The sequence below is a fragment of the Brachyhypopomus gauderio genome, chromosome 10, assembly GCF_052324685.1.
Source record: "Brachyhypopomus gauderio isolate BG-103 chromosome 10, BGAUD_0.2, whole genome shotgun sequence".
NCBI classification, from domain to species: domain Eukaryota; kingdom Metazoa; phylum Chordata; class Actinopteri; order Gymnotiformes; family Hypopomidae; genus Brachyhypopomus; species Brachyhypopomus gauderio.
In genome coordinates, this window is record NC_135220.1 from 17,002,134 (window position 1) to 17,025,158 (window position 23,025).

A 23,025-nucleotide genomic window follows, 5' to 3' on the forward strand; every position below is an offset into this window, starting at 1 on the left:
GAAAGGAAAATAAATTTTCGGTCTCGTTTGAGAGCCGGATTCTTTCAGAACGAGGGAGAGGAGGGGCGGGGAGAGAGCTAACGAGCTACACCTGCCATCACAAAGAGCAGATCGAGAAAGAGCAGGGTGGCGGAAAGGTGCGTGCGCCTCTCCATACGGATATGCCGCCTCCCTCAAATTAAATTTGCATCCCTTCGTTCTCCGCAGGTGCGTCGCAGTGCATTTTACGCCATTGTGTGCAAGCGGAGTAATAATTGGATTTCTGTCGTGGCGACGAGAATGCCACAACAAATAGTTTTTCCCGCCTTTTGAATGGGGGAAATTCGGTGCACGTCGCTAGCACGTGTTAGCAGAGCGCATGCAGAGGGCAGAGAAAAGGGGGGGGGGGGTGTCCAGAGGGGGCAGGGTGGTCCGGCGGGGGCAGGGGGGGTGGACGCGCTCAATCCCAACATTCACCACCTGTGTGGGAAAATGCCTGTTGGCTCAAGCGCAGTTGTTTACACCAAACCCTTTCTGCTGAAGGCTTTTGCTGGAAAGCACAAAACACACACACACGTGATGTGCAGCCTCTGTGGTGCTGTATAGTCAGCCTGATGCATCAGCTGTTGGGGAGGATATTTCACATCCCCCCCCCCAATTTTTGGCTTCAGCATCAGAAGAACAGCAAGTGCAGATTGGAGACGTTCTCTGCACAGTGGGAGGGGTTGAGCTCCGGGGGGGTTGAGCTTGGCTGTGACGACTCTGGGGGATGAATGGGCTCGTTGAGAGGATGTGAGGGGCCGCTGGGTCTCTGGTTTGACATGCAACACCATGCAGCAGCTGAGGACCAGAGCTGCAACGGCGACGGACAGAAATCACTTGACACGCCGGTGTTGTGGCCAGCGGAGAGGCCCGGCATTGATCCGAACCGCCCGACGGCTCAGGTGGGAGGGGCGGAGAGAGCAGGAGAGGGGAGGGGCAGGGCTGTGTGCTCCACGGTATCCGGAGGTCCAGGCATTTCGTTTGGCTAATCCGTTATGGTGTTCAAATTGACCCTGTCCCTCTGAAGGATTCTCTCTCACTTTTGATATGTTCTGTGCTTGAGACCTGCATGAACTTCCAGAGGACCTCTGTGCTGGTGTGTTATGGAGGGGCGGGTGTAGCGGTGGCGTGTGGGTATCTTATGGAGGGGCGGGTGTAGAGGTGGCGTGTGGGTGTGTTATGGAGGGGCGGGTGTAGAGGTGGCGTGTGGGTGTGTTATGGAGGGGCGGGTGTAGAGGTGGCGTGTGGGTGTGTTATGGAGGGGCGGGTGTAGAGGTGGCGTGTGGGTGTGTTATGGAGGGGCGGGTGTAGAGGTGGCGTGTGGGTGTGTTATTGAGGGGGCGGGTGTAGAGGTGGCGTGTGGGTGTGCTATGGGGGGGCGGGTGTAGAGGTGGCGTGTGGGTGTGTTATGGGGGGGCGGGTGTAGAGGTGGCGTGTGGGTGTGTTATGGGGGGGCGGGTGTAGAGGTGGCGTGTGGGTGTGTTATGGGGGGGCGGGTGTAGAGGTGGCGTGTGGGTGTGTTATGGGGGGGCGGGTGTAGAGGTGGCGTGTGGGTGTGTTATGGGGGGGCGGGTGTAGAGGTGGCGTGTGGGTGTGTTATGGGGAGGGAGGGTGTAGAGGTGGCGTGTGGGTGTGTTATGGGGAGGGAGGGTGTAGAGGTGGCGTGTGTTATGGGGGAGCGGGTGTAGAGGTGGCGTGTGGGTGTGTTATGGGGGAGCGGGTGTAGAGGTGGCGTGTGGGTGTGTTATGGGGGGGCGGGTGTAGAGGTGGCGTGTGGGTGTGTTATGGGGGGGCGGGTGTAGAGGTGGCGTGTGGGTGTGTTATGGGGGGGCGGGTGTAGCGGTGGCGTGTGGGTGTGTTATGGGGGAGCGGGTGTAGCGGTGGCGTGTGGGTGTGTTATGGGGGAGCGGGTGTAGTGGTGGCGTGTGGGTGTGTTTATGGGGGGGTGGGTGTAGCGGTGGTGTATAGCCGCTGCACTTGCCCAATGCTGCTGTCTTAAATTCAAGCAGTTGTCAAAATAATCACAAAGTGGTAACAAAAATAAATGAATGAAGACAATATCCCCGTGCTGGTGCTCCTGCTCCTAATAGAAGTGCACGTGTCATTACTCCAGCATCTGTTCATCCTCTCATCACTCTCCACGATGGCCAGTGAGTCCAACCAAACCCCCTCTGAGCACAAACGGAGTGTCTGCGTGTCTCTGGCGTCGAGCACGTCTGAGCTACCCACCCGTAGACGTGTCGCGAGTCGCTGCCTGCATCCGCTGTTTGTTCTGCGTGATCGCTTGGTGCAGGAATGCACGGAACGCCCGAGCTTCCCGCCGTTAAAGTGCTACGCGCTGGTGAAACGTGTCCTTACACAGCCGTGCCGCGACACGGCCCCTCCCCCTCCTTCCTGCTCCTGGTGCAGAGCGGTTCCGTGAGATATTCACCGAGTAACCACTTTATCAACAAACGCTCGGTAAAGTTTTATTCGAAACACCTCAGCGCAACGCTGGAAACCATCAATGCGCTGGGAAGTGTAGTCTTCACAACGTCCGTCCAGCTCTTCTGCCATGGTGGACAGACAGCGGGGTTATGGAGGGGCAGGTCTTCCCTGGACTGCTGTCTGTGGGATAGTTTCAGCTGACCATTCCAACAGTAATGCGTGTTAAAATGCCACGTTGTCTGGCACCGGATGGACACCCGTCCCCAAACTAGGGACAGGCCTGTATTATGGCTGTGTTGGGAGAAGTCCACCACACCAGTTAGCAGTAGCCCAGCTGTCAGATACTGACCACTCCTGAATGAAGTTGTGCGGAGTGAATGACAACATGCAGGCTTCACTCCTTCAGGTGAGCCTACACCCAGTGCCCTCAGGGGTAGGAGCATGGTAGGTGGTGGTGAACTGGCTGGTGAGCAGATGGCCGTTCCTTCGTTTGGAGATGGCTCTGAACATCGCTGCTCGGAGTCGGAGAGAAGCCGAAAGCAGCCCGCTCAGATTTGGCACTGCGGCCGGACACTTGGGAAACTGTACAAACTCAATGCCAGCTGGCGGATGATTCCAGAACCGTAGCAGATGATTCCAGAACCGTAGCAGATGATTCCAAAACTTCAGCAGATGATTCCAAAACTTCAGCAGATGATTCCAGAACTTCAGCAGATGATTCCTAAATTTCAGCAGATGATTCCAGAACCGTAGCAGATGATTCCAGAACTTCAGCAGATGATTCCAGAACTTCAGCAGATGATTCCAGAACTTTAGCTATGGTTCTGCAATCATCTGCTGGTCATGGCAAACCACCGTGAAGTCACGCATCTGAGAAGGCATGGGCCAAGTGTTGGACTTTCTCCCGTCTCGTTCAGTGGAGATGAACAGAGCGATGGAGGAGGGAACAGGGCGGGGAGATGGAGGAAGAGTGTGGGAGGAGCGGCGAGGAAGGTGAAGATGGAGTATGGCTGCCAGAGGTGGCGAACATGGCCCTGTCTGCCCACTGAGACTGACTTCTTGTTTCATCGTGTCAATTATTTCAACACTCCAGGCCCTCGACTGGCCGCCTCCCGGAAGCCCCGACCGCCCAGATGGGTCAATTAGCCTGCATGCTTTACCAGAGCAGGGCGTGAGGAAGCCACACCAAGAAGAGAAGAGGAGAGAGAGACGTGATCTTTCTGTCTGCCTGAAGTTTAATGAAGACCTTTGTAACAAAAAGCCTCTCACTAACCAGCTCTGACAGTGCCCTTGTTCCGTGTGTGTGTGTGTGTGTGTGTGTGTGTGTGTGTGTGTGTGTGTGTGTGTGTGTGTGTGTGTGCCCGTGTGTGTGTGCCCACGAGTGTGAGAGTTCCATTCTATTACCTGCTACTTGTTATCAGAGGTTGACATCAACCCCTGATAACTGCAGTGCTCCAGGCATTCCAATAAAGGCGTACGTTAGTTAGTCCGGTTCAGCTGTAGTTTCTCTGATGCATGGCCTGTGTTAGCCCCAGTCCACAGACTGGACACCAGCCAAAACACAGCTGCCCCTCACGTATGAGCTTGCTTGGTCATAGTCTACATTGGCCTTTTAAGATGAATTCATAATTCTTAATCTGTAATCCATCACAATCTGTCCTTCGGGCTGTTGCTGTTTAGGAATACAGGCAGGTTGCTAATGGGAAATGAGCACATTAGCACAGGGACCATCTCCTACATCCGTCACCGTGGAAACCTCCTGCCCCGCCATGCATCAGGTCCCGCCTGTCAGGACACAGCCTTATCATCTTGAGGGCAGGAAGACTGTAAGATAATGGAAGCTGTGTTTCAATTAGCCCAGTCAACTTTCTAAGCACGGCCGGCTTTAGCAGCACTGTGGTTCCTCAGTCAGCAGGTGATAAAGTTGAATTAGTATGAGCCTGTGGTGTCTCCCGTCGCTGAGTGCCCGAAGAAGGCAGTGTTCTGTTGGGCCTTTGCCAGTCACCAGGACGGGCCAATTATTGCTGGGGGGGGCTCCGGACCGGAAGCATGTTTCACCATATGTCTTAATGAAAACGCCATGCGGTCGTTCTGCGTGCCAGTCTGGACGGCTCGGCCGGGCCCACGCGGATGCTGGCGCCCGGTCAAGCGGCTATCGGTCCGGCCGCACTGCAGAAATATTTGCTCTTTTTCAGGACAGGATTGTGGTAGAGTAAATGTCAGATAGTCCCCTACAGTTCAGCGCCGCTGGACAGCATGGGGAACAGACTCCGCCCACCACTCTGTTGGTCTGCGCACTCGTCCGACAACCCTGCTTTATCAACCCTCATTCACTCCATCGGTTTCCTCCAACCTTTTAAATGGGCTCCTACAGATGGTGGTGTGATTGCGGTCAGCTGCGGGTAAAGCAGGTCCAGTCTGTCCTGTCGCTCAGCTTCCTCGGAGGGAGGAGGAGGAGGAGGAGGAGGAGGAAGAGTCACCAGTCTCCAACACGCTGCATGACCAGTGCTCTCACAATGCTCCCTTTGATACTGCAGTACAGTAACATGCACGTTGCTATGTTGAATGATGGCTTTGAGTCCTTTTGAAAAATAATACTTGTTTAGAGGATTACTCGCATGCCGTGACTCCACCAAGCCGACACAGAATACTTTATGTGGAACGTTTTGAAAGATGCCCCAACAAAAAGTCATTTCTTAGCTTGGTCATTTGCATACTGCAGCTTCCTGGGCTCTCGGTGTGGTGATGGCAAACGGCGCTCTTCCAGCACAGGCGGGGCAGAACCGGCACCGTGATGGAGCAGGACTCGGACAATAGCCCCTCGCACCGCCTGCCCGCGCTCTCCCGAAAAGACACTCGCCCGTCATCAGCGCCCCGAAGACACCAGACACCAGCTCTGGACACACCCTTCCCACCGTCTGTAGAGCCCCCACCTCCCGCCCTGGTGCCTTCTGGGAAGCCTGGAAGGCAAATCTGGAACTGGAATGGGCGGCCAAACCAGCCACACCAGACACTGTGTATACTGTCTGTACTGTATACTGTGTATACTACTGTCTGTACTGTATACTGTGTATACTACTGTCTGTACTGTATACTGTGTATACTACTGTCTGTACTGTATACTGTGTATACTGTGTTCCTCCGTATACCCTGGTTGGATGCAGCATGGGGAGCAGTACGTACAACCTGCAATTAGGCCTCAGAAACCAACACTTACTGCTACCACAGATGGCTGCGGGACCACGTTGCGGGACCACGTTGCGGGACCATGCTGTGGGCTGGTAGCGATGTGCTCACTGAGGGGGTTGCTGTTCTAACTGCAGGCAGCTAATTGGCCGGGTTCACAGCAGCTAACCCGGGCACCTCCAGAGAGGCTATGTGGGCTGTCCTGTTAAGAAGCTCCACTGGATGATGGCAGATGGCAAGGATCCTCTCCCCCCCCCCACCCCACAAACCCCCAACCCCAACCACAGTGCCCCCACCCCCCGCAACCGGATATTTCTCCCGCTTGAGGGTGAGCTGAGTGCTTTGTCTTGGTGGGCCTGTAACTTTTACCCTCGACTCCCAGAGGAGAGGACTGTTTAAAAATTCAGGAGAGAAAATAAAAGATCAAGGCTGAGCCGAGGGGATGAGACGCTAAAGCCAAGCGGTTACGCTGAGATTTACCTGGGCACCAGAACACTCTGGATGTCGGCCAGGCCTGCTCCTTCTAATCCAGGACCTATAATCCTGGTTCTTCCCTTGATGCCTCATTGCTCAGGTACAGAACATGAACACGATGATTTTTTAAAAGCTGTTATGTGCTTTGAGGAGGCGTTGAGGCCTGGTGTTGGGGACACGCTCACTGGGAGAGAAGAGAGAGTGGGGCCAGACTGGCTTAGGAGATGAAGGATGAACACGCGTCACTACACCCCTTCTCTCTCCCTCTCTCTCCCTGTCTTTCTCTCCCTCGCTCCCCCTGTCCTTCTCTCTCTCTCTCCCTCTCCATCTCTCTGTGTGTGTTTATGTGCTGTAACATGGCTCACACCTCACACATAGTATGACCTGGAGATCACACTGTTGTTAATTAGCATCTGTTCAGTCATATTACACTGCCCTGCACGCACAGCCACACACAAATCACACGTTCTGTTTCCATTTGTAGAAATTACTGCTCTTATTTTTAGTTAAGTGCTATAATTATGTCGGAGTGTGTGTGGTAAATGGTTGACAGGTGTAATAAGGAGCAGTATAATATCTTTGTTGCCGCTGTTTGGATGAGGGGGGATGAGCAGTGTTCTGAACAGTGCAGTCTTCAGGAGGGAACCGGTGCTGTTTGACCCAGCAGGGCTCTCCTGGTTTCAGTCTCTCTGGGGTGTGGAGGTATTTCTGGGTATGTGTGGGAGGGTGTGTGTCAGGATGAATATGTAAGAGTGGCTTACACTGTTTCTGTGTGGTCTACACCATTGACTTGTTCATTCTGGTGCCTGGTTCATTCTTGGTATATATATATATATATATATATATATATATATATATATGTCGCACTATATATATCTCTCTATCTCTGTCTCTTACATGCGCGTGTACGCACACACACAAACACGTGAACTTTTTTCCCCATAAACCGAACACGGTACCCACATGCAGGTACCTTTTTGACACAGCACAGATATGTGCAGTATACACACACACCTGCATGCGCCAGGAAGCCTCCCCACACTCCACCCTGCTCCATCCTGCTCCACCCACAACCGATCCAGTTCAGTCTGTACTGCCTATAGCCAGGGCCCCATTAATTCCAATCATTCAGACCAATAGGTTTAGGCTGAATCTTGTTAAGACGCCTGTAAGGTTCCTGTCTGGCAGGAAACAGCCAGAGAAAGAGTCCCCAGACATGCACCATACAAAACATAACTGCCCCTCTGATGAACACTGACAGACCTTTGATGGAAAACCATTCACAATAATGTTTTCCTTCTAAGAAAAACTGATAGAGACTCTGCTAAAGTTGATGAGCACACGTCTCAAATGAAAGACTCGGTCTTTATAAACTCAAATCAATTTTTGTGTCCAAGCCAATAAATGGGTGTGGACGCGTCATTATTGAGTCTGCTGTCTGCAATCGCTTCCTGACTGCACGGACGGAGTCAAAGGTGAAGTTAATGGCGGGGAGAAGGCGAGAGGGGGCGAGGCCTGAGGTGCTGGCCCCGCCCACACCGAGCAGTCTGACTCCAGGAGGGACCTCTCTGCTGCCCTCCGACTGGTGGCCCTGGTGTTCTTGCTGCTGTGCTGAGGTTTAGAGAGGTTTCAGCTGTGTTCGGGAGAGCATGCGCCGAAATATCCCAGCAGGCAGTGCGGCGCTACTCTCCAGCGCTGCCGTTTTTAGCAGCTGGTAAAGTGGGGTTTGATGATGGCTGTGGCAGCTCTGTGATGAGTCACAGGATACGGAGCCATGCTGATTTCCCAAGTGCCTCCGTCCTCGTGCACCAGCCTCCCCCCCCCCCCCCCCCCCCCCCCCCCGGGCCGGGCGAATTCTTCCCGCTCCGCTCCGATGCCTGGGGACACAGGACGTCTTCAGCTGTGGTGGCTGGTCTGCAGCGGTGGCTCGTCTCTGAAGGACATTCCAGCTGCAGCGATGCACACGGAGGCTTCTCATGACTCCTGTCATTTATTTAAGAAGCAGCCCTGGAATATCCAGGCACTTTTTTTTTTTTTTTTGTTCTAATTTGACTCGCCCCTCGAACGCAGCTTCGTGTTTTCTGCACGCTGTTTCCTGGTGGTGGCACTGCCAGATCAGGGGGCAAGGGGCAGAGTTGTTTTTTTTTTTGGGCAGGGTTTTTTTTCCCCCTCCCCAGACCTGTTGCATGCGGAGAGTAAAGCGTCGTGATGCGACCTGACCACACTGCCCGAGGCCCTGCTGCCATGGTTACCATCGTCACTACCGGCCTTCGTTTCATTTCTCAAATGTGGCTACAGGAAAAGAAGACATGCAGTTTGTTGGTCTCTGGGGCTGTTTGTCCTGTCAGCAGGAATATGCGAGATATTCACCCTCTCTCCCCTTCTGTAGTCTGGGGAGATTAGCCCCAAATATTTAGTTATCAGTGCTTGGCGTCTGATTGTTTGTAGTAGACTGTCCTGTAAGACTGGCTGGGATTTGAATGTTGAACTTTAATCTGTGCGTTGTGCAGGAATGTGGTTCAGGAGAGCCCCCCCCACCACACACACACACACCCCTCACGTGCTCTGTGTGCTGTGTTCTCAGGTGTGCAGGAGGAGAGATAAGCCTGGAGTGGTTCTGTGAACCGGTGTGTGAACAAATACACACACACACACACACCGGCCACCCACACACTGGCCCCTGTTCTCACACACACACACACCACAGCCAGAGCACACAGGCTTGCTAGAGGAGGTTATAAAAAAGCCCAGTAGCCATCAACAAGCACCTTCCAACAGAAAGATGATGATAGTGAGTCAGGCAGGCAGGGCGTGTGATCTCTCACACACTCTCCCTGTGAAGTCCGTGGATCTGTGATCTCAGCTGGGCTCGCTGGCATTAAACAGCCCTCCTCTTCTCCGCTTTCTTTGTCTTATGTTTTTGTCTTGAGTTTTTCAGCATGTTAAATGTGGAAAAACCTCCACTTCCAGAGTAACAGAACACCCAACTTGTTCTAAAGATGGCAGTTTTGCCAAATTACTCTGGCTCCGCATTGCATTTAACATTTGAAACACTTGGCAGAACGGCCTTATCCGAAGCAACTTAACATTTTCAGTCATGGAGGTATGTGAGCGTAGTGTTAGGAGTTTTGCCCAATGACTCTTATCTGTACAGCATAGAGCACTGGCCTGGATGGGCCTGGAACCCCAGATCCCCGGGGGGAGTGGGGGGGGGGGGGGGGGGGGCTGTATCGTTACCCATTGCACTATACCTTCCATAGTTCATTTGCACCGTCTTGACAGTCTGCTTCGTTATCGCTCTGCAGAGTGATCTAGTGTTCCGGCACTGAATGTGTTTATGCAAAGTGGACCCTGAGGTCACGACCCCCGTCTGACACACAGCAGGATGGAGTGGAGTGTGATCGGTAAAGTTCCTTATCTGGACCAGCCTCGTTGGAAAGAGCTGCGTCATTTTGGAAACTCTGTGGCTGTATAGGGGTGTTCCTGCCCTGACCAGCAAGGGCGGCATTCTTCACTTGGGACCTTCTTCAACCACCCCCATTGTGAAGTGTTTATCTCCACTTCGTACCTAAAAAAAAAGGATTATACGGAAAACACACCTTCACCCGCATTTCCGCAGAAGCGATAGCGATTCTTCCAGCTGATTGGTGGTTGCCATGGCAGCCCCACCACCACCTGTACAGGTAGCAGGCATCATCGCATGAGCAGGGGTGGGGGAGGGGGTGGTGTGTGCAGAGGTTGGCCCACTGTTCAAACTGCGCTGTGTACACACAGACCTGCAGTGTTCACAGAATTACTGGGACCAGCCAGAATTACTGGGACCAGCCATCCCTCCTGCCTCCACCCCCACACTTCCCCTCCACCCCCACACTTCCCCTCCACCCCCACACTTCCCCTCCACCCACTGATCCCACGCCGGGAGTCCCAAGAGAGCGCAGTGACCAAGCTGCATCCTGGACAGTCTGTTTGGTGTTGAGGTGTAAAGACGGTTATAGTGTGTATCGGTGAAGTGTGTTGAGGTGTAAAGACGGTTATAGTGTGTATCGGTGAAGTGTGTTGAGGTGTAAAGACGGTTATAGTGTGTTGAGGTGTAAAGACGGTTATAGTGTGTATCGGTGAAGTGTGTTGAGGTGTAAAGACGGTTATAGTGTGTATCGGTGAAGTGTGTTGAGGTGTAAGGACGGTTATAGTGTGTATCGGTGAAGTGTGTTGAGGTGTAAGGACGGTTATAGTGTGTATCGGTGAAGTGTGTTGAGGTGTAAGGACGGTTATAGTGTGTATCGGTGAAGTGTGTTGAGGTGTAAGGACGGTTATAGTGTGTATCGGTGAAGTGTGTTGAGGTGTAAGGACGGTTATAGTGTGTATCGGTGAAGTGTGTTGAGGTGTAAAGACGGTTATAGTGTGTATCGGTGAAGTGTGTTGAGGTGTAAAGACGGTTATAGTGTGTATCGGTGAAGTGTGTTGAGGTGTAAAGACGGTTATAGTGTGTATCGGTGAAGTGTGTTGAGGTGTAAAGACGGTTATAGTGTGTATCGGTGAAGTGTGTTGAGGTGTAAAGACGGTTATAGTGTGTATCGGTGAAGTGTGTTGAGGTGTAAAGACGGTTATAGTGTGTATCGGTGAAGTGTGTTGAGGTGTAAAGACGGTTATAGTGTGTATCGGTGAAGTGTGTTGAGGTGTAAAGACGGTTATAGTGTGTATCGGTGAAGTGTGTTGAGGTGTAAAGACGGTTATAGTGTGTATCTGTCAAGGGTGAATTTCCTGGTCTCATTCTGTTTAATTGCACAGTGTGCTTCCTTCACACTGAACTGTGTAGTTGGACAGAACGGGGTGGCTGTCTTCATCAGCGTCCCTCTTTACTAAATTACCATAATGAAAAGCTTTCTGTGAGGGGCGTGTCTGAACCTGCCACAGAGAGCCTCTTTGTCTGCAGCGCTGCCCAGAGTGGGAACCTTGTTTGGTCCGCCTGTTCGTGTGGGTTTCTCAGAGACGGTCGTCGGAGGCGCCTTCACAACGAAGCCTCAGTAGCCCTGAATACCCCCACCCCTACGACCCCAACCTTCCACCGTTTATCTGCCCCAAACCAGTGCAACTCGTCTCCATGACAACTTCTGAAATCTCAGTTCTCTCCTTTAGAGGGAGATGACTGTGAGGTCTCGATCCCTGGAGATAACATGTTGGGTGTTCAAACAGCTACAGTGTAGTTGGAGAGGGCGTTGTGGGTGGAGGGGCACACAGGTGGCCAAACAGTGCTCTGTAAACATTGGCCCCGCCTCCTCTGAGCTGCAGGCTTTCCCGGTTCGTCCGAATGGTGCATTGAATGCACAGTGAGCCTGGTGAACGCATCGCTGCATGAACATACATGTCTGTGGAGTTTGACCGTTATGTAAAAAAATGTCTGTGGCATTTGCTGATTTATGTTTAGGATCGTCCCCCAGGCTCGTTCTGGGAATGTGGTGCTACTCGGCCCCGCCCACTTCCTGATTAGGTGAAGCTAAAGGTGATCTGCTTTCCTACAAAATATGGATTCAGTATCTAAATTTTATTTCTCTCTCTCTCTCTCTCTCTCTCTCTCTCTCTCTCTCTCTCTCTCTCTCTCTCTCTCTCTCTCTCTCTCTCTCTCTCTCTCTCTCTCTCTCTCTCTCTCTCTCTCTCTCTCTCTCTCTCTCTCTCTCTCTCTCTCTCATCTCTCTCTCTCTCTCTCTCTCTCTCTCTCTCTCATATTTCAGTGAGCGGTAAGCAGAAGGTCGTGGCCCAGTATGGAGAAACCGTTGCAGTGCCGTGTAACAGAGTAGAAAAATGAATCGGAAGATCTGATGTTCATCAAATGGAAATATGTGAGTTTCCGAGTGTCTGGGGCTCCACGTCAACACTCCCCGTGCACCCAGACCCGGGCTGCCAAAACGTGAAGCAGCTTGCTGGGGGACAAATAAATAGACCAGTGCTCAAATGAAACCCCCCCCACCGTAAATGACACACTCTCAGAAATAACATGCCCCCCCCCCCCCGTAAATGACGTACACTCCTGTTAATGAAACGCCCCCCCCATCATATCTGCAGGCGTCCGGCCCTGAGCCCTGAGAATGTCACCATTATTGTTACGGCCTGTTCTCTGGTGACTCTCATGGTGTAGGACATGTTAGTGATGTGTGTGTGTGTGTGTGTGTGTGTGTGTGTGTGTGTGTGTGTGTGTGTGTGTGTGTGTGTGTGTGCTCAGACGAAAGACGATGGCGACTCGGGGATCTCTTGGTGAAGCAGTTGCACAAGGAGGAGACAAAGATCGTAGCCACAGACACCTACAAGCAGCGAATCAGCATCGCGGCCAACTACAGCCTCCTCATAAGCCACGCCTCCCTCCTCGACCAAAGGGTCTTCACCTGCATCGTGGTGTCCTCAGGCAACCTGAACGAGTACCCCGTGGACGTGGTTGTGCACAGTGAGCATCACTTTATACTCCATAAGAGCAAAAGCCAATTCGCACAAGGACACCTGCATTTTCTAGACAGCAAAAGAAAACTGTCTTCTCATAATCGCAAAGAGCACATCCTCGTTTCTTCTCAACATCACTGTATGATGTTTGCGGTACAGAGTTGTTCTCTAGCTAGCGTGTTTGGATGCAGGCTGTCAACACATTCTTTGTTCTTCGCTGTTTCTCAGAGAGGCCGTCAGCACCCGAGATCAAGAACAAAGCGAGTCAGCTGGAGAACGGCAAACTGACGCTGGTGAGTGATCGGGAGATCCGCCTGACGGGAGTTCAGCACAGCTGGAGACACCCCGAGCTCCACCTCGTCCTCCCGCTGGGGTCAAACTACACCGAGCCCTGTCTCATTGAGGGCCTTGTCTCGTTCAGAGCTCCGTCTCATTGAGGGCCCCGTCTCGTTCAGAGCTACGTCTCATTCAGAGCTACGTCTCGTTCGGGGCTCAGTCTCATTGAGGGCCCCGTCTCGTTCAGAGCTCCGTCTCATTCGGGGCCCCGTCTCGTTCAGAGCTCTGGCGAATCACAGCAGGAGATGAAAGAGGGCAGGGCTTAGGAGGAAGCTGCGTTGTACTGAGCTCAGTGTCCACGGCCCTGATAACTGCACTGTCAAAGTGTGTGTTCAGCATGAGTGATCATGGCATTTGGAAACTATTCTCTCCTCTCTTTCCTGGTTGTGTTATGATGTGTTACACACCTGAACCTACATATCATCTCACACACCTCCTGCCTGCTCCAGCATTATCTCACCTTGAATCCTCCCACTCCCCTTATTAAATGCGGTTCCGGCTCGTCTTGTAATGGACTTTTTACATCTCCATTTTTCTGCAGACGTACAGAGATATAGATCATCATTCGGTCTCTTGGATGTCGTAACTCAAACCTGGAGACTGTGAGCGTACTGATATTTGTAATGGCAGGAGACAGAAAACTGAAACGGGGAGAGAGGGCAGGGGCCCGACACACACCACAGGCCCCTGACACACACCACAGGCCCCCGACACACACCACAGGCCCCCGACACACACCACAGGCCCCCGACACACACCACAGGCCCCTGACACACACCACAGGCCCCCGACACACACCACAGGCCCCCGACACGCACCACAGGCCCCCGACACGCACCACAGGCCCCCGACACGCACCACAGGCCCCCGACACGCACCACAGGCCCCCGACACGCACCACAGGCCCCCGACACGCACCACAGGCCCCCGACACGCACCACAGGCCCCCGACACACACCACAGGCCCCCGACACACACCACAGACCCCCGACACACACCACAGGCCCCCGACACACACCACAGGCCCCCGACACACACCACAGGCCCCCGACACACACCACAGGCCCCCGACACACACCACAGGCCCCCGACACACACCACAGACCCCCGACACACACCACAGACCCCCGACACACACCACAGGCCCCCGACACACACCACAGGCCCCCGACACACACCACAGGCCCCCGACACACACCACAGGCCCCCGACACACACCACAGGCCCCCGACACACACCACAGGCCCCCGACACACACCACAGGCCCCCGACACACACCACAGGCCCATGACACACACCACAGGCCCATGACACACACCACAGGCCCCTGACACACACCACAGGCCCCTGACACACACCACAGGCCCCTGACACACACCACAGGCCCCCGACACACACCACAGGCCCCCGACACACACCACAGGCCCCCGACACACACCACAGGCCCCCGACACACACCACAGGCCCATGACACAGTTTGTCACAGGGCTGTGACCGACAAATGAGCTCAGTCATGTGCTCTGAGATGAGATCACTCTGATGTGGAAGCCCCCCCATCCCACCCCACCCCAAGGGGCCACAGGTGACATTCCCTGCAGAAAGTCCCTAAAAGCACCAGGCCTCCCTCGGGCCAGATGCCCCCCTGGGTCAGATGACCTTCAGAAAATTCGTGTTGTTTCAGTGGTATGTCGCAAGCGAGTACCTAAAACTCCTGATATAGTGTCATGTTCCTAAAACTCCTGATGTGCGTCATCTCCTGTGAACTCGTCACATGCACAATGAACTGTAGACTGAACTGAAACTGCTAACTTCCTCTGTCAAAGGAGGGTCACTATTCCAAAATAACCTGAACAAATAATAGTTTCAGGGCTGGTCATGTGATGAAGTGTGTGTGTGTGTGTGTGTGTGTGTGTGTGTGTGTGTGTGTGTGTTTCAGCTGGGAGAGTGTGTATCTGCAGATGCAAATCCTCCATCAGAAATAGTCTGGATGAAGAATGACCAGCCTCTCAAGACTGATAACAGGAGTAAGTCAATGTGCTCATTTTTATATATTCACTGATAACAGTAGTGAGTTGGTGTGTTCAATAGAATGGTGCCACATAGTTATGCCTTTGTTTACATTTTCTCTATGTAATGTCTGCTGTGTGCATCCACTCGTGTGTGTGTGTGTGTGTGTGTGTGTGTGTGTGTGTGTGTACAGCCATCATCATCAGCTCCTCCGTAACAAAGGACCCATCCACTTATTTATCGAGCACTACCTCCCAGTTGCAGTACATGGCAGGCAAAGAGGATAAGACGTCAAAGTTCACGTGTGTCGTGAAGCACGTGACTGGGCCGGACCAGTTCACGCCACCTGAGAACTTCGTCATCTACTGTGAGTGCAGCCGCACATTCACTCATCTAAAAGTACGGCCATACATGCATATAAATGCATATAGATCAACAGACATGTGCACTAGAGCACCCCCTAGAGGCAGACTGCAGGACCACCAGTGCAGTCGAGGGGCCGGTTCTGACATAAAGACCCTGCACTCCCTCCTGGACTCAGAACACCTGCTCCTCACACTGACATCGCCCCACTGTCATCGATGTGTGCAGGAAGAGGCATGTTGAGGAGAAAAATCTCATGTGTCGAACGTGTGAAACAGACCCTCCCTCTCTCTCTCTCTCTCTCTCTCTCTCTCTCTCTCTCTCTCTCTCTCTCTCTCTCTCTCTCTCTCTCTCTCAGACCCCACGGAGACGGTAACCCTACAGTTCCTCTCCCAGGGCCCTGTTAAGGAAGGCGATAATGTGACACTGAGATGCCAGGCAGATGGAAACCCTCCTCCCACCTCCTTCAATTTTGACCTGAAGGTGAGCGCCCGAAACCCTTCTCCCCTGGGTCCTATAGCCCACCAGCCACAGACCAATCACAGCAGGTCTTCCACACGCAGGGTAAGAAGGTGCCATCATCCAGTCGGGACATGACGCTGTTTGCTGTGAGCCGCACCGACTCGGGCGAATACAAATGCTCTCTGATCAACGACGACAAGATGGCAGCCACGAGCGTGCTCAATGTGACCTGTAAGTGCCTGCATTTGCCTTCCCTACAGGGGTGTGAGTGTGTGTGTTTGTGTGCGTATAATATAATACAATATGTCCTTCTATTTAGCCGCCTGCTACAAATGAAGGAGCTCATTAAACAGCTTTGTGCTGGTGTTGGTGAGGTGGTCCGCTGGGCAGTTGGACTCATTAGAGCTGAGCTTTGACTGAGACTGACCAGTGTCCATTCCTACAGTTCTCAATATGCATGTGCTTATTTCAGCAGAGTGGTTTAGGTGCTGTGTGTGTGTGTGTGTGTGTGTGTGTGTGTGTGTGTGCGCTTCCACTTAAACTCTAGTGAATGGTTAATGTCTAAATGAAGCATGTATGGAGCCCAGACAAAGCCACAGGGGATTGAGTTCTTGCGGAAATGCATGTGTGTGAGATTGTGTGTGTGTGTGTGTGTGTGTGTGTGTGTTGGGGAGCCTGAGCTGTCCTATCCTGCTGATATAGAGGAGTGATGAGTATGAAACATACCTGGACGGGGAAGATAGGAGAAATGTCTCTCTGTCTCATTCTGTGTTGCCTCGTCTCTCCCTCCACCCCTAGACCTGGACTTCTCGCTCAGTCTTTCTGGAGACGTGAATAAGAGTGTGAGCGAGTCGTTGGACGTGAAGATTCAGAAGCTTTCCTCAAGCGAACCCACAGTGTCTTGCACCAAGGTTAGAGCAGGCTCCACCCACCTGCACCACCTCTGCTTCACGCCTCCACCCACCCTGGCCAACTACAGCAGTTCTCATCCGTCATAGCTTATTGATTACACAGGCCCTCCTGAATAATGTGATTAACTGTAAAGACCCCCCCTGAATGATGTGATTAACTTCGTAAACCTCTACACTGCTGAATTACAGCTCAGATCTTTCACTCTACTTCTCCAACATCTTCTCGCCCATTAATGCTGAGCGAGTAATGTCATCTCCCCTCCCGCAGGACGACAGGAAGCTGGACAAACTGCCCGACTTCAGCTCGCTGACCTATAGCCACGCGGGACTCTACGTGTGCCAGGCGTCCGTGCCGGGAATCACGCGTAGCGCCTCCTTCCGGCTGGCGGTGCAAGGTAAGGTCCGCCTCTGTCTCTCAGCCCCGCCCACAAGGCCAGGCAGGCCAGGGCAGAGCAGGAAGCAGCTGCATTATTCTAATATTATTCTAATGGAGACACGTTTATTGGACGAGCAGATGCCGTGGGTTCATCGCAGTTTTAAGAATGCTTGAGCTGATACAGATTGCCAGGTCAAATAGATGCCCATTTAAAATAGTGCATCAAGGCCAAGCCTGAAATGAGCTGACTGCTGTATAACCTGTGTGTGTGTGTGTGTGTGTGTGTGTTCCCTCTCTCCGCTGAAGGGAAGGCTGTGATTAAGAGCCTGAAGAAACACCGCAGCACAGACGGCAAGCAGAAGGTTCTGGAGTGTGTGGCTGAGGGTTCGCCTGAGCCCGACGTTCAGTGGAGTGTCAACGGAACTCAGGTGAGTCTCACACACACCAGCTGACATGAGCGCAGACACACACACACACACACACACTTGGTGGAGGGCCAGAATAACTAATATGAGCCAGATATACATGGGCAAGCAAGCATGCACGTGTGCGCACACACACGCGCGCGCACACACACACACACACACACACACACACACACACACACACACACACACGCACACAAATGTAAGCGTCCCATCTCAGCAGCTCTGTGGGTGACAGGGACAATAGATAATATGCGTACATGAATTATTCAGTTATAACATCCTGGGTATGTCTACAAGTGACCTCACAATTACCAGAGAGCTGCTTCACCTGCCACCACCCCTCCCTCCTCCTCTCCTCCCCTCCCTCCTCCTCTCCTCCCCTCCCCTCCCTCCTCCTCTCCTCCCCTCCCCTAAGCTCTGCCCTCTCCTCTGGGCCCTGTCTCGTAGTGCTGTGTCAGACGGCTATACTGTGCCTCGTTATGAGTTTGTGGTGAATAATGAGAGGAGGTACGGTAACCGTCCTCATGCTGGGACAACGAGACAGCGTCCCCCTGTGACCATGTGATCGTGTGTGTGTGTGTCCGTCCTTAGGGAGTTCTTGTGTTTGTCTGAAGGACAAGAGCTGCATAGTGTAACAAAGGTGTGTGTGTGTGTGTGTGTGTGTGTGTGTGTGTGTGTGTGTGTGTGTGTGTGTGTGTGTGTGTGTGTGCGTCCCTTTCCCTCTATCAAACACGCATGTAGAGGTGGGGGCGTGTCTGTGTCTCTGACAGGACTGGGAGATGGCGTGGGGCCCCTGAATATGTGTGTGTGTGTGTGTGTGTGTGTGTGTGTGTGTGTGTAACGCATGTCCTGATGCCACTCTGAGAGCAAAATGTGTAGCAGTCCGGACCGTGTGATGGGGCAGAGGAGAGGGGGGTGTCAGTAATGGCTCCAGTGCTGGGGGGACATTTGACTCCACGGTGGTAGTTGCAGTTTAACACATCAGTAGTTACTGGCTTCACAAAGTTTCACCACACCGGGCTGGTTCCGCATCATCTGAGTGTATTTTCCATCGGCTCTGCCCATTAGCCACATGCTACAACAGTGAGGTGTCGCCCTCTAGTGGCCATTTCATCAAAGCAATCAGTACTGCTGATCTCACTGCACTATCGACAATTTTATTCCAGCTGTGGGTCTCTAACAAGCCCATGACAAGCCAGCGCTCGTTCCCATAACAATGACTGTGATTTGCCTTGTGCACTATGACAATGGGGCTGGTTTCAGGAGTCACTCAGACAAACACACCCACGGTAAGTGTGGGGGACTGGTGCTTAAAAGTGACTGGTGACAACATGCTGCTACATTTGCAGGACTGTGCTCACCTAGTGAGAGAGATAGTGTACGTGGCCTATTACAGATGATCTCGCCACTCCGTTTACATTTACGGCAGTAACCCGACGCTTTTATCCAAAGTGACTTACAATTGTGATCGAGTACAGTTCGAACAACTGAGAGTTAGAGGCAATTTGGCAATCATAGAGCTTCAACCGGCAACCTTCTGATTACTAGCCAAGCACCTTAACAACTGAGCTAGCAGTAGTGAGAGGCTGTAATTTTGTTGTTTGTGTTCCCTCGCAGGCTGAGAGAAGTTACAAAGAAGGAAAAGCAACCTACAAACTGACCGTTGTGCCTAGTATGAACCTGACGGTCACCTGCAGAGTCACCAATGCTTTGGGCTCTGACAGCGAGGTCATCAGCGTCTCTCCTTGTAAGTACCACGGTACCTCGCCATCAGGCACGAGCTTCATTCTAACGGCCTCTGCTGACACGGAACTAAACCCGCTCACACAGACGATGCGCAGTTCATACTTCCCACTGTCTACATGCACTCGGGTAAAGCTTGTGCGAGCAGAGTCAGAAGGCTGTCAGTCACGCATTCCTCGAACATAGCTGCAATCAAAACTTCACACCTAAAAGGGGGTGTTGACGTGGGAGTCAACGGGTGGAAGGCTGGCCTCCTGATTGGTGCTGGTGCTCCTCAGCCGGACCAGGAGGTCCAGACATGCGTAGTTGTGTAGTGTTGTGTAGTTATGTAAGGTTACAGGCTACACCATTATGTGTAGATTTCTTGCACTGAGGGATGTCAAATTCTATGTGCTCGTTGGAATTTTAGGCCCAGGTAGATGCATCATCATGTTGGCTATTTTGTTTTTATTTTTTTGTAGTCTTTCCATTTGTTTTGTTTATATTGAGTGTCTTAACTAAATCTCGTGTGAACAGTGTTACTTTAGAGTCACTCTGAACTGCAGAGTTGCTGGCAGACGTTGGTATTGCATCATTAACATTTGATGGTTGGAAGATTTGCACTGTGCGCATGTCTGTGTGAACCCTTGGGGGTATTTCAAACTGTCATCTTTCCTTGTCCTTTAATACTTTATTATATTCTCATCTTTTTCTATGCATTACCACTCCCTCTCTCATCCCTCTCTCCTTCCTCACTCCCTTCCTTTCTCTCTTTCCTTCTTCTCCTCTTTCACTCCCTCAGTGTTGGGGTGCTTGACTCTTTTTCTGCACTTTTGCCTTTCAGGCCACAGAAGCATGCAAGTGGTCCTCTTCATTACTGAAAATAAGCGCTCACAGAGAAATTACAGATACAATACATTTCTCCTGTTCTCTTAAACCACAGTTTGGTGGTGGAAGTTCAGGTTTTTATAAATTAGTGTCCATTTGGGTCCCAGTTTCCTGTCGAGTTAATTTGATTTCATATCTGATTTCAGTAATTGATGAGGAGGAAAAGGCAAAACAAGGTAAGAGCTTCTTTCTTTCTGTGGGTGCTTCAGAGGGGTGGCCATCAGTGGCCCGTCGGTGGCTTTTCTAGGGTTGGGAGCCTTAAAACCCTGAAGTTACTTAGTATACAGGGAAAGGGGCGTAACAGCTGATGCCAGAGCAGTGCGTGCTCTCTCTCTCTTTCTCTCTTTCTCTCTCAGCGTTGGGGTGCAGGGCAGAAGGGGTGTCAAGCATCCCAGCATTATTTTATTATTATTTTTTTATTTTATTTTATTTTTTTACTTCTGTCATTACATCTGTCATCTTTTCATGGAAAAGGTTCAAAATAAGGGCATGAATTTAGTCGTTTGTCATAGAAATAGCGCCACTCCTGTCTAAAGCTCCCGTCACTCACCAGCGCCCCCTCCTGACCCTCCCAGCAGATAAATCGGAAGACGGCGATGACAAGGCCAAGGTGATCGTGGCCGTGGTGGTTGGTCTCCTCGTGGTAGCGGCTCTGTTTGGCATCGGCTACTGGTTATACATGAGGGGCAGGTACGTTGTGTCAACAACCAGACAACACAACTCACCCACCCTTCAGATTCCCCGTCTCCCAGAAGCCCTTTGAAGTCTTTACATGCTACTAACTATGACGGTGCACATTCCTCTCTCAGACAGGGGAGTTGGAAGACGGGGGAGAAGGAGGCGGGGACATCGGAGGAGAGCAAGAAACTGGAGGAGAGTAATCATCGGCCCTAGGGGCCCCCCGAGGAGCTGGACGCCCTGAGAAGGTGAGGTCCTGGCCCCAGGACGCTTCGGAACATTGGCACACAGCATGTTGACGCGGCTCTGTGGCAGGTTCATGTTTTGCATAACTATCTTGATTATCTTTAAGATAATCTTTAAGGCTTATGATAGATCACTGCCTGCCAGCAGGAGTCTTTATTACAGAAGGGATCTGAAGCTAACACAAATTCCAACAGGATTTGCAGAGTCTTAGGATTGCTTTCTTTGTTTTTCGTGTTTTTTTTTTTTATTTTCCATAAAATTTCCAGCTGTATCTAAATGATTTCTCTCTCTCTCTCTCTCTCTCACACACACAGAAGAGAGGCCTTGTCACACTGAATGTGCCGTACACCATCACCTGTCCATCTTATAATCCCAGATGTATGTGCATATATGCACATCACAGAAACATCCAGAGTCCGTCCAAAATGTCACGTAACCCAGATGAAGAGTCCTGACAAAATTCCCCACCACCATCTGCACTGTAGAAAGGAAAAAAAATACCCACTTGTGTCGTCACTTTAGTCTGCACTGAAAACGGAGTGTTTCTTTTCAGTTTGAATGGATTTGTGTTCAGGGGAATGTCCTTGCTTTGTGTTCATCACTGGTGTGGTGGGTTCAGCTCCGCTCCCCCCTCCCATCTTTTTAGTAGAAAAAGTTTTCACTGTACACTTTTCAGGCCTTTGTAAATATGTCAAAAGTGAGCACGTTCTCTTTGCTCAAAGCTGAGATTACTGTACAATTCAGGTTTAGTTAATGCGGGACTGAGGAATCTCTCTCCTGACTTAATCTGCTCCTGTGAATCCTGCTGGATTGTGGAGGGACAGACTTCACTGCTGGTGCACTCCTCTTGGTTCACGTCCTGTTCGTCCGTTTGCGTCTGTGGGCCGATCGGTGCCGCTTCAGGTGGCGGCCAGCCATATCCAAATTTATTTTTATTCATGGGAGTCCAGAAGAAATGCTGATTTATTTTTTGTGTGTGTTAAGACTTTAATAATAGCTATAGTAGTAGGGGTTTGTCTCTGTGGGCTGAAGATGTTTGAAGTATTTGGTAAATGCAGGGACTTTGTTCCAATTTCTTTTGTCCTTGAAGTTACTGAAAGGCTGGATATGCTGTAGAAGATGTTTTCAGGCTAAGGCTTCTGGGGGATACGCACCGAGCTCAAGAAGGTGGATCATTTGGGAAAACACTACGTCCGAATACCAAATCGGGACCTTTTATGAGCATCTCCGCCCACGTTCACAGCAGTCTGTAGCCTGGCGCCAACAGCCTCTGCATCTTTTAGTTAGTTATTTATTATTTTAAGAAACTAAAACTGAAAAGATAGAAATGTAAGTTGAGCTTTTCAGTTTAATGCCTTAGGTGGAGAGTTTCTGTTGTGGGGTTGAGATACCGATTCTTACACGGTCGGCTTGTTGAACTCGTGCGGGTTCTGCGGCCCGGCGGAGCAGGTGGTCCAGATGTCTGCACATTCGCACACATTAGCACTGCGTGTTCCGTCTGCCTCTGAGAGGATTTTTTTTTTTTTCGTTCCTTTTTCTTCATCTTCTAAGTTAAGGTCCCACACTGTAGTTTTGGGCTTGTGGTAGTTATAGACATTGTTCTGTTTCCTGTGGTCTGAAGAGCTGTGTTGTAAATATGACTGCTCTCTGTCTTGCTCATGTTTTGGCTATTTATACCGTGTGAGAATGCGAAGTCTGCTGCACTTCTGTCTGGACACTAGTTAGACAACCCCCCCCCCCCTCCCCCCTTCTATACCTTCAAAATGTACCACTTCCTCCACTGCAGGATAGTTAGGAGAGCTGTTTGGAGACATTTAAATTGTTTTGCTTGATTTGGCTTTTAATGTATAGATTAAGTCCATGAAGGACATTTTGTTAAGGTACTGAACATTTAAAAGGTTTTGGGTCTAATTGGAAACCTTGTCTCATCCATGTGTTTATCCTAAACCATCAGGGCAGCAGTGAAACCAAAGAAGGTTAATGAAAAGGTGTCCGTAAGTGTTTGTAAATACTGACTTTTGGTTTTGTACTTTTGTTGAGAATAAAGTGTACATTTTGAAGAAAAGTTTTG

The 23,025-nt window shown here is 51.4% G+C and overlaps 1 protein-coding gene across 1 annotated transcript; it reads left to right on the top strand.

Annotated features, from left to right (window-relative positions):
- The first annotated feature begins 2,164 nt into the window (after window positions 1–2,164).
- On the top strand, window positions 2,165–23,019 carry LOC143526177 (CD166 antigen homolog). The gene is given in 22 exon segments (XM_077020825.1): window positions 2,165–2,439; window positions 4,551–4,606; window positions 4,845–4,984; window positions 5,216–5,415; window positions 5,613–5,623; window positions 11,838–11,908; window positions 11,910–11,945; window positions 12,326–12,341; window positions 12,344–12,544; window positions 12,766–12,830; window positions 14,810–14,897; window positions 15,074–15,247; window positions 15,602–15,726; window positions 15,807–15,936; window positions 16,504–16,616; window positions 16,885–17,011; window positions 17,299–17,420; window positions 19,038–19,167; window positions 20,177–20,206; window positions 20,606–20,720; window positions 20,840–20,956; window positions 21,269–23,019. Coding segments are annotated over 21 exon segments (2,310 nt in total). The 3' UTR covers window positions 20,925–20,956; window positions 21,269–23,019.
- Window positions 23,020–23,025: the final 6 nt, after the last annotated feature.